We start from the raw sequence: 15,521 nt of genomic DNA, 5'->3' as shown, positions 1-15,521 counted from the left end.
ACGATGTACCGGTGCAGTGGTTACCAACACGATGTACCGGTGCAGTGGTTACCAACACGATGTACCGGTGCAGTGGTTACCAACACGATGTACCGGTGCAGTTGTTACCAACACGATGTACCGGTGCAGTGGTTACCAACACGATGTACCGGTGCAGTGGTTACCAACACGATGTACCGGTGCAGTGGTTACCAACACGATGTACCGGTGCAGTGGTTACCAACACGATGTACCGGTGCAGTTGTTACCAACACGATGTACCGGTGCAGTTGTTACCAACACGATGTACCGGTGCAGTGGTTACCAACACGATGTACCGGTGCAGTGGTTACCAACACGATGTACCGGTGCAGTGGTTACCAACACGATGTACCGGTGCAGTGGTTACCAACACGATGTACCGGTGCAGTGGTTACCAACACGATGTACCGGTGCAGTGGTTACCAACACGATGTACCGGTGCAGTGGTTACCAACACGATGTACCGGTGCAGTGGTTACCAACACGATGTACCGGTGCAGTGGTTACCAACATCATGTACCAGTACCAGTGGTGTGGTTACCAAAATGATATACCAGTGTCGTGGTTACCAACATGATATACCGGAATAGTGGTTACCAAAATGATGTACCGGTACAGTTAACAACATGATACACCGGTAGGCTAAAGTTACCAATATGATGTTCAGGTATAGTTGGTACCAATGTGATATACCAGTAAAGTTACCAATATAGTTCCCAACATCAGTGTAATTACCAATATGATATATTGGTGTAGCTACCAATATGATGTATTGGTAGAGTTACAATATCGGTTTGTTACCAATATATGTCGGTATAGTTACCAAGATAATATATTGCTGTAGTTACAATATAGGTTTGTTACCAATATGATATATTGGTGGAGTTACCAATATCAGTGTCATTCTCAATATAATACATCGGTATAGTTACCAATGTCATTTGCATGGATGACCTGTACCAATATGATAGAGGGCTATAGTAGGTACCAATGTGATATACCAGTATAGTTACCAATATGATATCTTTGTAGAGTTACCAATTTGAGATATTGGAATACTTACCAATATTGGTGAAGTTACCAATATGATACATTGGTATAGTTACCAATATCAGTGCAGTTATCAATATGATAAACCGGTATAGTTACCAATGTCATTGAGATGCATGACCTGCTACCAATACAATATAGGGGTATAGTGGGTACCAATGTGATATACCAGTACAGTTACCAATATGATAAATTAGCATCGTTACCAATAAAATATATTGAAATATTTACCAATATCAGTGCAGTTATCAATATGATACATCGGAACAGTTACCAATATGATATATCAGTTTTGTTATCAATATCGGTGTAGTTACCAATATGATATTGTTACGAATTCTGGCCCGCCTGGCGTGCGAGCGATTGCGTAACTCCAATCGCAACCGCGTCGCCCACCGGACAGACAATTCAGTCGTGACCCTCCTCGAACTACCGCCAGGAGCCAGTCACGGGTGGGCCTTTCGACCTCACCACAATCGTGCCAATCGGCCACCCGCGTAGGATAGGGTTGTTCGCCAAACTCGACCTACCGAAGTACCCACGCGGATTGTAGACCAGGCGATCGTATCTCGCCGCAGGCCGACTCCGGACACGAACTGCTTAAGCGGTCCGTTCCGTGCTATCGGGATAACCGAGCGGTGTTATCGTCAGCCTTGACGGTTCCGATTAATTATTGGGCGTATTAAGCCCACTACGAACCCTTCACGTGAAGCAAGATGGAGATTCAAACGAAGGAAAGGACGCAGCGAAACGGGGAACAATTCAACATAATGCACTTTATTTACACGACACACGGAGAGCACACATATACAGCCACACAGTCAGAATGCACATATATCAATTTAAAACAACAACAACAATGTAGAGCTACGACCGAATACACGAACACACAGCAACATTTATACAGTTTTACTTTACAAGACACGGCGCCACAAGATCCGTACAAAAACAAAAGAAAAGGCCACCCTCAAAGACAAGGGGGCAGACGGGGCCCGTGGGCCTTTATGGCGTGGGACTTGGCAGACCGAACGAGTCCCACGAGACCGTTGCAGGTTACCTGCACCCTCGCGGTGCGATGGTGGGCGAGCTCTCTCCGGCGCTCCTTGTACGAACGCGCAGGTCCGCGCGACACAGCTGGCAGAGCGGCACCTCCAGTCCGCGTCCCCTCCGCGACGTCCGGACTCTCCACCGACTGCAAGCTCCAACGAGCGGGTCGCTCTATGGACCGCTTCTCCAAGACCCAGACGGGCAGAAGACCATGAACCGCTGACTGATACTGACACTCTCACCGACCGCCCTGACCTGATCTCTTCTGACCTGACTTCCTCTGACCTGACCTCCTCCTAGCGGCGCCTCTGTGCGCCCTTTTATTTCCCCGGCACCCCACCCCTCCCTTCGCAGCACGCGGGGGGGGGGGACATTCCACCAGAGAAATCGGGGCGGGAGTTGAGTTTCCAACCGTCATTCTTATTTACCAGAGAAATCGGGGTGGGAGTTGAGTTTCCAACCGTCATTCTTATTTACCAGAGAAATCGGGGTGGGAGTTGAGTTCCAACCGTCATTCTTGTTTACCAGAGAAATTGGGGCGGGAGTTGAGTTTCCAACCGTCATTCTTGTTTACCAGAGAAATCGGGGTGGGAGTTGAGTTCCAACCATCATTCTTGTTTACCAGAGAAACCGGGGTGGGAGTTGTTGTTGTTGTTGTTCCCCTTTTGTGTTTGTGGAGATTTGTGTTGACGGTTGCTGGCGGAGTGGTGAGGATGGCGTGGTTGTTGAGAGGCAGGTGTGGTTGTGGTTGTTGTGAAGCGGCGTTGTGGTTGGTGGTTGTGTGATGGCGGTTGAGATGTGGTTGGTTCAAAATAAAGATAGAACAGAAAAACAGCTATCTCAAAGCGTCGCAGCCCGAATGAATCACATAAATTCCCTCTAAACAACGGGTTTGGGGCTAACTACACATGTACTTAGAGATATCTTACCTACGGGCCCTTCATGGTGTAATGCGAATTTCCACAGCCGTAACAATATATATATATATATATATATATATATATATATATATATATGTTTACACATATACATATATATATATATATATATATATATATATATATATATATTTACACAGTATATATATATATATATATATATATATATATATATATATATATATATATATATATATACACAGTATATATATATATATATATATATATATATATATATATATATATATATATATATACACAGTATATATATATATATATATATATATATATATATATATATATATATATATATATATATATATATATATATATATATATATATATCGAAATATGATACTTTGAAGAAGGGGTACCTATTCTGATGGTTGTGTGAGTTTTCAATGAAACTACCTAATTTTTTTTTTTTGGCAAAATAAATGAAGGTCATAGTATGTAACTTATTCTGGCAACTAATCTAATAATCAAAATACCAATTTCTGGGATCATTAAGAAATAATACATACCTATTTTTTTATTACTGCTCTATTCAGTGACTGTCAGATACTGAAAAGCACTAAAAGAGAGAAGATTTATCGAACAAATTCTTGGACGTAAATTTTCAATTCAATCAATTGTGGGAGTAACAAAAAGCTCTCTTAAATTCTCCAAAACTGTTTTAACTGCCTTCTAAATTAATAAAATATTTTTGAAATACTTGGAAAAATATTGTTGTGGTTGACCGAATTCGCAAACCACCATTCAGGTCCCTTAGGTGAGATATCTCTGTAAGTATATGTGTAGTTAGGCCCAAACCCGTTGTTTCGAGGGAATAAATGTCATTCAGTCGGGCTGCGACTCTTCAGGATAGCCGTTTTTCTTTTACTATCTTTATTTTGGACCAGCCGCCATTACTACCACCACCAACCACGTCTCAACAGCCATCACAACAACAACCACCAACCACAACGCCGCTTCACAACAACAACCACCAATCACAACGCCGCTTCACAACAACAACCACCAACCACAACACCGCTTCACAACAACCACCAACCACAACGCCGCCTCACAACAACCACCAACCACAACGCCGCTTCACAACAGCCACGACCTTTACCGTCACAACTCGCCACCATCGCATCCACCCCATCTCGCGCCACTCGTGGGCACCGATACTGGACTCGTGCAGGGCGCGCACCGAGCAGCGTATTCAAAAACATCACGGACTTTCCGCAGAAAACGGATCAAAAATGACTCACGCCCACTTTTGTCCGTCCAATCGGTGAGCGAGGGGCAATTTGGCCCCGCCTCCAGGGCGTTGGAGGGCGATCGCTATATACAAATTCATGGATCAAAAAGCATTCACGCCCACTTTTCCTCGGTCCAATGGGGAGCCAGTTAGAGGTGAAGGGTCGGAAGCAAAAGGGTCAAGGGTGAAAGAGCGAAGCCACGGGGCTTATATAAACGGCTGCGTTCGTCAGTTGGAGTTGTGCGGAGTTCAAGAGAGTCGTCGGTGGAGCTGGAAAGAAGTGGGAGAAGTCAAGAGTGAAGAGTTGGGACGAGCCAAGAGAGGAGACGGAGAGGGCGAGTAGACGGAGCTGTGGAGAGGTGACGGCGGCGAAGGCGGACGAGGGGGTGCTCGCGTCGGTGCCGGGAGCTGCACAGGGAGAGGCCAGCAACGCGACCGAGGTCGAGGAGGAGACGCTCGCCGCGGGACCCGAGACCGGGTGATATCCTCCTTCCCCCGAGCATCAGCAACCCCCTCCTGTTTCCCCCCCGCGCTGAGATAGTGCGACAAAGGGGGCCCCTTTCCCACCCCCTACCAGACACTGTCCGCGAGGCCCGCGGAGTTGAGGCACCACCGCCACTTCGCGTCTCATCATCAGACGGGTAGGCCCGACCCGGTCTCGGCCCCAGGCCCGCCTCATCCTTGAGGGTGGTTCTTTTTCTTTTGCTTTGGGAATATGTGTTGTCGGCGCCGTCTGTGAAGTAAAATTGTATAAGTGTTGCCGTGTGCCCGGTAGTCGGTTAGATCTGCATTGTTGCATTTGCTTTTTGTGTAATATTGCATTGTCTTCTTCTTTTACATGTGCTTTTGGTGGAATTGTATATGTGTGCTTTCCGTTCATCGCGAAATAAATGTGCTTATTGTTGAACTGTTTTCCCGCTTCGCTTCGTCTTTTCCTCTATTGAATCTCCATCTTGCTTCACGTAAAGGGTTGGTCGTGGGCTAAAACGCCCGATAATTAATCGAACCGTCGAGGCCGACGAATAACACCGCTCGGTTATCCCGATAGTACGGAACGGGTCGCTTAAAGTGGCCCGTGTCCGAAGTCGACCTGCGGCGAGGTGCGATCGCCCGGTCTACCCTCCGTGTGGGTACTTAGGTAGGTCGAATTTGGCGAGCAACCCTATCCCACGCGGGGGCCGATTGGCACGATCGCGGTGAGACCGAAAGGTCCACCTGTGACTAGTTCACGGCGTTAGTCCGAGAGGGTCACGACTGGATTGTCCGTCCGGTGGGCGACGTGCCGCGATTCGAGTTACGTGGCCGTCCGCACGCCGGCGGGCGCGAATCCGCAACAATATATTAAAAAAATTTTACGAAAATTAATTTTTTTCATCAAATTAAAAAAGTGTGACGTGCAGTCGGACAAAAATGCAAAATTACTCTTAACCAAAGCCATGCATGTTTTCAATATTTTTTTATACTATTATATCTATATCACTGTGCCCCATTTGTAAATAAATTTTAGTGAAAATAATCTGACGTGCACAGAAGAATAAAAGCATTTTTTTTAAAAAGGTGACGTGCAGTCGGACATTTGGGTTGGAAAGTTCGGTCAAGCCGCTGTAATTAAGGATCCACCCGGATCATCTCAATTTTTTTACATTGATTATATTGGCAATAAGTTGAATAATTTAAGACACGTAAATATGAGTCATTGATAAACTAGTCATTTTGTTAGGGGATTTCATAGTCCCAGGCTCTAAAAGGGCAATAAAACAAGAAAACACGAGAGGGGGAGCACTCGGGAGAGTGCAAAACCTCCGCCGCCAATACTGCTGGGTCACTCAAGTGAACCTTATATCTTGTTCATTAAATATGTCGTCAACAGTGCTGAGAGTTATAGTTCTTTTCTCCAACATTTTTTTTTTGGGGGGGAGGGTGGGGGTTGGAAATCACTTAAAACATGTAAAAATGCAAAAAAAAAATTTCTCATTTTTTTTGGGGGGGGGGGTTGGAAATCACTTAAAATATGTAGAAATGCAAAAAAAAATTTTCTCTAACAATTTTTTTTGGGGGGGTAACAATTTTTTTGGGGGGGTTGGAAATCACTTAAAACATGTAAAAATGCAAAAATATATTTTTTTTTTCTCTAACATTTTTTTTTGGGGGGGGGGGGACCAAGTCCAAAATTTAATGGCATGATCCTTGGACCATACCTCACCCCCCCCGCCCCCACCAAGTTTCGTCGAAATCCGTCGAGGAGTTTTTCCGTAATACTGTTCACAAACAGACAGACAGAAAGGGTTGAAAACAGTAACCTCCATCCATCTTCGAAGATGGCGGAGTTTAATAAAAAATATGCCAGAATGTGCATATATCATGCGAATCCACCACTGACCGACACAAATGCTGATTTTCTCGGACGGTGGGTGACAACCTTTTGATTCGATGAGAAATTTCATATAGAATGTTTTATATGTTGTATTTTTGCATGGTCTAATATCTCTATTATAATACCAAGCTTGCACACTAAAAACTCGGCTCGCCGTCACACGATCCCTATGAAATTGCCGTGGCACTTAGCGGACATGCTGACAATGTTTGGGAAGTCTTGGCATTCAATAGTAACACTTGCATTTTGCACAATGCGTATTTTTGTCATTCCCCGTGTACGGTCTGTTGTCTGCTACCAGCTATGTTGTACTGCTATCCCGTGCATGTGCACGGGTATCGCTAGTATGTCATATTTTAAGGTGAAACAAGAAAAAAGGCCAATACTGGGCATGTATATTCAATAAAAATCCTGTAGATTCAGTAATATACATCATAGACCCATGAACTTATATATTTTAAGGTCCTATGGGACGCTGTCTGTGAAATGAACCAAATTTCATGACCAGTAGGAGTCTTTGTGACTTTCAAAAATGCCACTCAAGTCAGGGTATGCCCTAAAATAGGGGTGGTAACCACTTACATGCGCTTTGCCCAATACGATGTGTCGGTGCAGTTACCAATACGATGTGTCGGTGCAGTTACCAATACGATGTGTCGGTGCAGTTACCAATACGATGTGTCGGTGCAGTTACCAATACGATGTGTCGGTGCAGTTACCAATACGATGTGTCGGTGCAGTTACCAATACGATGTGTCGGTGCAGTTACCAATACGATGTGTCGGTGCAGTTACCAATACGATGTGTCGGTGCAGTTACCAATACGATGTGTCGGTGCAGTTACCAATACGATGTGTCGGTGCAGTTACCAATACGATGTGTCGGTGCAGTTACCAATACGATGTGTCGGTGCAGTTACCAATACCATGTGTCGGTGCAGTTACCAATACGATGTGTCGGTGCAGTTACCAATACGATGTGTCGGTATAGTTACCAATGTGATGTGTCGGTACAGTTACCAATATGATATATCGGGATAGTTACCAATATATTTCGGTGTCGTTACCAATTACGCCAAAATGCGTTGGAAAGGTCTTCCCGCCCACTACAGACTGTCATTTTCCAAGTCTCATTTTAAAATCAAAAATTCAGGAAAGTAATTAATTTCGATGCTCTGAGAAACATCTCGAGGAAACATCATTCGAATCGATTGAATAATCCTTTTAGCGATTTGCCCACAATGAGTGCAAAAAAAAAAAACATACCAAAGGGCACGAAATCAGGCGAAACGTCGCGAATTGTGGAAAAGCGACGACGGCATCGAACACGAGAGAGAAACGTTGCTCGGAGAGCCCAAGTAAAATTATCGCCACTGCTCCCAAGGCCAAGGCCTACATCATTGTGCGTCGCGTGCGCGGCGCGCCAACGCTCGTGCTCGCCGCGGCCTTCCCGCTCAATTGGCAACATCTCGATTTTAATCACCCGCCAGCAAATGAACAACAACAAAAACATGCCGGAATTGTGCTTTCACGAATTCCTGCTTTTCACGAATTCGCCGATCAAGACAAATACCATTCAAGCATAATTTCGTTCAAAATTCCCTTTACCTCATCTCAGCCTGAACAGGAGTGTCAGCCATCTTTGTTCAACGCCAGGCGGGGGAGAAGGAAAAGTGGAGGGAGGGGAAGGAAAAGTGGAGGGAGGGGAAGGAAAAGTGGAGGGAGGGGAAGGAAAATATTTAAATAAATGAATGAATGAAGAAATAGATTAAAATAACGGATCAGGATATACAATGTGAATAAATATTGTATATCTAAATACAGGATATGTACAATGACGTGATGTGAAGGAAATTTGGAGTAATCGATGAGACAGACAATGATGAATAAAAAATAAAATAAACTGGCATTAAAAATGAGCGTGAGAAAATGGATGGTTGAGAAGGAGCAAGGTTGGAACGATTCATTCATTGATTGACGAGTGAGTGAGTAACAAAAAACGCTTTATTGTTCGTCGGAAGAAAGGCAAAAGAAAAATGGAAATGGGTTAATGTAAAAAATTTAAAAGGCGCACGTAGTTCTTATCTTCCTGTATAATCGTTTATTATCCTTGCAGGTTTGGCATGTCGAGCATTTTCGAAAATAAAAACAGACCTGCGGGAAAGAAAGGGAGAAATTAAATATGAAGCTAAAATATACACCACTCGAGGGTCCTGCTGGCGAAACGTCATCAAAAAACGTCATCAAAAACGTCATCAAAAACGCGACTGCTTATCCCGCCCCCCCCCCCCCCCCGGAGGGAGGGAGCGGGATATTGTAATCATCCGGTTTGTTAGTTACGAAATCTTTAAATGATTTCCGTCCTCTGTTTGTTTGTAGGCACGTTAACTCGAGAACGGAAGAAGCTACGAATGTCAAATGACACCACGTGATTCAGGAGGGTGATGGCCAGTGCTGATTAGATTTTGGTCAAAATCGGTCAAAGGTCAAGGTCACAGTGAGGTCAAACATAATTCTGTAAATTCATGTGGAGAAATGGAGTATTTTTGCTCTGGTCGACGTTACGAGTTCGTTTTAACTTCGATTTTAATTTTGTCTTCGGTTTTTGCGATCGCTTAGGACACTTAAAACTCGGTTGTCGAAATTCTGGTAAAAATCGGATGTTTTGGAGACGTTTTAAGATTGTATAAAATATATTTCACTCGACGCGTCACGTGGTGCAGCGCGCTCGAGCAGACGCGTCGTTGACCCACGTAAAGGTGTTGGGTGTGCGCGCTGACGGTGTTTTCGATAAAGATGGTGTTTAAAAGTCATTTTTTATCTCAATAAAGGTTATCGTAGCATGCCTGACTCACTAAGCTGTCTTATTATGTAAAGATTGTTGGTGGATGGCCGAATATTACGGTTTTGTGACTTTGAAGAAATAATAATTGCGTGGAGAAATGGAGATTTTTGCTTCGGTCAACGTTACGATTTTTGATGGTTTGGTACAGAATCATCATAGAAACTTCTGGTTTGCAGCGCTGCCTTCTCTAGAGACAGCTTTTATTAGACAAGGTCAGAGGTCAAGTTGAAGATTTCGTAAGTACCTGTATAATCGTTTATTATACAGATACAATTGTATCCAGTCTATGACTGCTTGTTTGTTTGTCTGTCTGTCTGTCTGTCTGTTAGCAACTTTACGGCAAAACAGCTTTCGCAAACACTATCAAATTTAATCCACAGGTGGGCCATGAACCTTGGACGACCCCATTAACTTTTGGGTCCAATTGGATCAAAGGTCAAGGTCACAAAAAGATCAAAATCGTTTTTCGCTTGTAACTTCGTCAAAAATGATCTGATTTACTTCAAACGAAGCTTGTAGTGAACCTTATTCTATTTGTCACTTATACTTCTACCCATTCCTACAGTGAAAAATGCATAATTGTGAAGATTGATAGGGTCCGAAGTTTTGGGGGTCATAGTCATCGGTCAAAATTACAAATTTTCCATCAAAACTAAAACATGGTTACAAAAATACAACTTTACGGGAAAACTGCTGGCTCAAACACTGTCCAATTGTATCCACAGGTGGGTAATGAACCTCGGACGACCCCATTAACTTTTGGGTCCAATTAGGTCAAAGGTCAAGGTCAAGTCACGAAAAGGTGAAAATCGTTTTTCGCTCATAACTTCATCAATAAATGGGCGGGATTTGTTGTGCCTGGTTTTACTTATTTCTTTGCAAACTACTTTATCCATACATTTTGAAAGTGTTTGTATGATGTACAAGAACAAGAAGTACTTTCTCTGGATGCCTAGTGTGCATAAACGTCAAACGCCATGGAGGAGCAATAGGCTTGACCGAAAATCCAGCAGCACTTCGTGGGTGGATGATAGGTTGGCCTGAATTGTTGCAGATAGCCTCAATCTCCGCACCATGAACAGACAAAAAGTGTTCAAAAGGCTTTTTGCAAAGATGTGAGTTATTTGGTTTAGAATTATCACACAGAGTGTGGAAAACAATTTCATGGAAGATAGTGGTGACCTCCTTGTTTTGCAGACCAAGAGCATTGTTGACAGTGCAGCCAATGAAACTGGAAAACAACATCCACATCATTGACCTGGAACAGTTTTGTTGTTTTGTGCAGGAGAGGCTTTTGCAGCAGACAAAGGTCCTTTGAGATCCAATGAAAAGGAACAAACTGCCACTCACGTCCTGTCCAAATGCAAAGAAAAGTTCAAAATTATTGAAATTAACAAACCTCAAGAGTGACTGCAACCTATTTTCTCAACTTTATATCGCACGTGAGATAAGACATGGCCATTTGGAAGAATTCTTCATGCATAAAAATCAGCCCTTCCCACCGTCTATTTAAAATCAGGGCAAACTGTGCTCTTCTGCTAAATCAGACTTGCTACATTGCTTTGAAAACTTGTCATTGCCTAGAGATAGGCCACCAAATGTAGATGTCATCATCATTTATGTTGCAGCAGTTGTGAACACGCCGATGCCAGAAACGAGCAAGACCTTTGAATCATATGCCAATGAGGTTTTCTTTCCTTTCATCCAGAGGCAGCTTCAAAGCACAACAAATCATGTGGACATTGTCTGGGGCCAGGAATGGTCAGAAAGTTTGAAGAACTCTTCAAGAGAAAGCAGAGGGAAAGGCGTGTCGTGATGAGTACAGCCAGGGATTGCTCTTCCCGGCAACTGGGAATGTTTTCTTCGAGTGAATGACAAGATCACAGATGGTCAGTTTTTTGGGGGTTTTTTTTTTGTAGATCACAGATGGTCAGTTTTTTCTTGGTTTTTTTGTCAGAACAGGTCATCAACATTGACAGCCCTGAAAAGCCGATAATAAGTACCTTAGGCACTGGTACCTGCTGCAAGCACTCATGTAATACATCTGCACTTTCACAATGCAGCCATGAAGAGGCAGCTGCCAGAATGATGGTTCATTTGGCAGATCCTCCAGCCACTATGAGAGAATATTCATAAAGATTTTCGACACAGATGTTGTTGTTACCTCCGCCACCAAAGGTGAAGGAGGTTATCTTTTCACCCCTTTCTGTCTGGTTGTTTTTCTGTTGGGTGGTCGCTGGACTACCGTTATTCTCAGGTTTTCCATCTGTCTGTATGTATGTAATGGACAGCTCTGGAGGCCAGAGGAGTCAACCGATTTTGATGAAACTTGACACGTAGGTTCATACCAGGATCTAGTTGTATGCTTTTGAGCACCGTTGCTATGGACGCCACCGTTGCCTAGCAACGGGACTTTGAAATTTTTGAAAAAATCCTAAAAAAAAAAATTTTTTTCGATAATCAAAAATCGGCTTCCGCACTTTTATGCGCACTATAATCAACCTCTTTGTCAAAAATTTTCAGCCCGATCCATCAAAAACTGTACGAGTAGTATGCAATTATATAGCGACCACCCATGTCGCCAACCGGCTTGTTTGTTTATTTGTGTGCAGGATATCTCAAAAGGTTGTGGACGGATTCGGATGAAACTTTGTGGACACGTTGGGAGTGTCGCAAGGACGAATTGATTCGATTTTGGTGAAGATATGAATCTGAATCTGGATACGATAATTAATTAATATCTAAAGTGATTCTTCACCATTGAGAGAAAGGGCCAAAAACAATATAGTACTGCATAGCATGATATTTGAAAAATGTATTGGGCCCGGTATGTTCTCGTGGATCAGGAATTGTGTGGTGGAAGTACGCGCTCTACCGAGTGTCCTTCTAGTTAATGCTGTTTTTAGATCCTCGTGGAGGATCTCTAAGTCTTACTCAAGTTGTTGTTCTTCATCTTCTTCTTGTGGACTTTTTAGATCCTCGTGGAGGATCTCTAAGTCTTACTCACGTTGTTGTTCTTATGGACTTTTTTGTTTCACAGCCTACAGTTTTCATCGAAACTTACTGAAACTTGGCGTATATATGTAAAAATACCCTGTGCAGACAGTAACCATCTCCGATTTTGAAAATTCCTCCGAGAAAAAAAGTTATGACGTCAAAATATCTCCGCTAATGGAAATCGCCGAAAAAATTATCTCCGAAACTAGGCAAGCTTTTTGAATTCTGTTTGCGCGAATCGAACAGGGCATTAGCAGAGATGAATAACCGCACATGATACATCACTATGACGTCATATCAATATTTATGACGTCATTCCTATTTTTTGACATTCTTCGATCCTTGTGGAGGATCTCTAAGTCTTTCTCACTTTGTTGTTCTTCTTGTGGACTTTTTTGTTTCACAGCCTATACTACAGTTTTCATCGAAACTTCCTGAAACTTGGCATATATATGTAAAAATACCCTGTGCAGACCGTAACCATCTCCGATTTTTAAAATTCCTCCTAGAAAAAAAGTTATGACGTCAAAATATCTCCCCTAATGGAAATTGTCTAAAAAAATTATCTCCGAAACTAGGCAAGCTTTTTGAATTCTGTTTGCGGGAATCGAACAGGGCATTAGCAGAGATGAATTACCGCACATATGATACATCAATATGAAGTCATTCCTATTTTTTGACATTTTTTGTTTTACAACCCGAGTTTTCATTGGATCTTCGTGAAACTTGCCATATATATGCAGAAAGCCCACGCGCAGGCAGTAACCATCTCCGATTTTGGAAATTCCTCCCAGAAAAAAAGTTGACGTCATAATATCACCTCTAATGGAAATCACCTATACCATTATCTCCGAAACAAGGCAAGCTGTTTGAATTTTGTTTCCGGGAATCAAGCCGGGCATTAGCACAGATAATTTATCGCAAACCTGATACATCACAATGACGTCATATTAGTTTTTCTGATGTCATCATTAAGAGGACGAGGATTTTGGCTCATTTGAACTTGATAGGTAAGGAATTGATGATACCTTCATTTGATAAAAGAGTAGCAGTTCTGCAATGAACAAGTAAGTAAATATATTTCTTACCAATTATCAATGTTCATCTATTCGAGACAATATTCATGGGTCAAAATGTATAGATTGCCGCTGCACATGTCGGCTGATGTCAAAATTCATGTATTTTCTTTGTTTGAGTCGATATATCTTATTAACCTGAGGCACATCCATCCAAGAATACTGGTTATGTGATGTGAAGCCTTCAAAACCCATTTAAAAAATTATTTCTGAGGCATTTTCAAATGATTTAAAGATTCTAAGATAGAGAAACTGTCTATATTGGAGTGATAACTTTTTTTGCAGAGGCAGCCATTTTGAATGATGCTTCAAAAACATGTTCAGAGTCATTTTTGCAAGTGGCTCCATCTCTATAATTGGTATATAAATAAAAACCTATCATCGTGTTAAATTTTACACTTGTTGCATGATTTGCATGGTTTTGTGACATAACTGCTGTACTATTTGCGTTCGGTAAAGATGGCTGGCAGCCCGTTTAATGTTTCGACGAGGTGAAAGGAATTTCAACAAAAGTGTGTGCCATATTGATAATGTTTCTCTTCATCAGTGAATACGACAAAAGCATTAAATATGACATGATTTTTGTTAGTTGCGAAAATCGAAGATTTTTCAAGTGTATTTGTTGGTCTTGTTCGTTATTTTGTTTGTTTGTCCTGTCTGTCTGTCTGTTTTGTACTTTGTATGTGAATCACCTAAAGGTCACAATTTAAAATCGATCTTCACGGAACTTCACCACCTGGTAGAGTTCGTCATAAATAATGAGCCTATTGTTTTTGATGTCAAAATGTCAACATCGGCCGAAGATGAACAGATTGTTCCGATTTCTAAAATCCTCAGTTTTCTTCCGATTGACGAGAAATTTGAACAGGATTTGCATATTAGGTCATTGAATTCAACCACCAATTATTTTTGAGGTCAGTATAGGCCAAAAGGTCAACATATTTTTCGGTGAGATTTCTAAAATCCTCAATTTTCATTCGATTGAATTTGAAATTTGAAGAGGATTTATTATTTATTTGTATACACTGTCGAGGCTCGTGTGAGAGCTAACACACAGAACGTACAACAAGGGGAGCAGGAGACAAGAGGAGCAGGAGAGGGAAGGAAAAAAACAATGGGGAACAGAGACATGATGAGATCTGTGGAAGGGAGAGGGATGGGGCGGGATACACGGGGTAAACAGGATGGGCACTACAGGAACTTTCAGGAAGGAAAGCAGGGAATTTGAAGGAGGTAGGTTTGGGGTGGATTAGCCGGGGTAGAAATATGGAGGTTTTGGAAGGGGGAAGATAAGCGATGATGGTAAACAGCTGTTTTGAAGACCTGGAGGGAAGAGTGGAATTGAAGAGAGTGTGGGAATTTGTTCCAAAGGTGGGGGGAAAAGAGGAATGAAAGAGTGAAGGTGAGCAGTGATTTTGGTAGTTCAACCAGAAGGGGGTTGTTGGTGGACCTTGAACATCCTGCGGATATATCGGGGGGGCATATTTCAGACCGAGCAGGGGGTGCGAGGCCGGAGAGGAGACGGTAGAAGACAGAAAGACCACCGACCTGCCTGCGGTGAGAGAGTGAGAGACCCAAAGAATCAACCTCACTGCAGGAGATACCAATGATACTAAATGCCTTGGTTTCCACAGCATGAAGCCGAGAAAGGTGAGAGGCAGGAGCACCAGCCCAGAGGGGAGATCAGTACTCCGTCAGGCTGCGGATGAAAGCTTTGTTTGTGGTCAGGAGCTCAGTTGTGCCAAGGAAGGCATATTTCAGATTGCTGAATTTAACCACCAATTATTATTGAGGTCAACATGGGCCAAAAGGTCAACATAGGCCGAATTTCTAAAATCCACAATTTTCATCTAATTGACTTGAAATTTGAAGAGTTGTATATGCGGTTATTGAATTCATCCACCAATTATTTTTTATGTCAAATT

General features: G+C 42.6%; 1 protein-coding gene across 3 annotated transcripts in view; it reads right to left on the bottom strand.

Annotated features, from left to right (window-relative positions):
* ZMAT4 (zinc finger matrin-type 4) overlaps positions 1 to 8,547 on the bottom strand; it is a 182,766-nt gene extending 174,219 nt beyond the window's left edge. For 2 of the 3 annotated variants that reach the window (XM_085897850.1, XM_085897841.1), the window contains exon 1: positions 8,287 to 8,546. In XM_085897850.1, the coding sequence (XP_085753976.1) occupies positions 8,287 to 8,318 (32 nt within the window). In that variant the 5' untranslated portion in view covers positions 8,319 to 8,546. Of the gene's footprint in view, positions 1 to 8,286 lie in introns of all 3 variants that reach the window. The other variant, XM_085897833.1, reaches the window with a different exon arrangement.
* Positions 8,548 to 15,521: the final 6,974 nt, after the last annotated feature.

Source organism: Eptatretus burgeri, chromosome 1 (genome assembly GCF_056783735.1).
Source record: "Eptatretus burgeri isolate ZD-2024b chromosome 1, Ebu_testis_v1, whole genome shotgun sequence".
Taxonomy (NCBI): domain Eukaryota; kingdom Metazoa; phylum Chordata; class Myxini; order Myxiniformes; family Myxinidae; genus Eptatretus; species Eptatretus burgeri.
The sequence above is the reverse complement of the archived record's forward strand: the minus strand, read 5'-3'. Positions and strand labels throughout refer to the sequence as shown.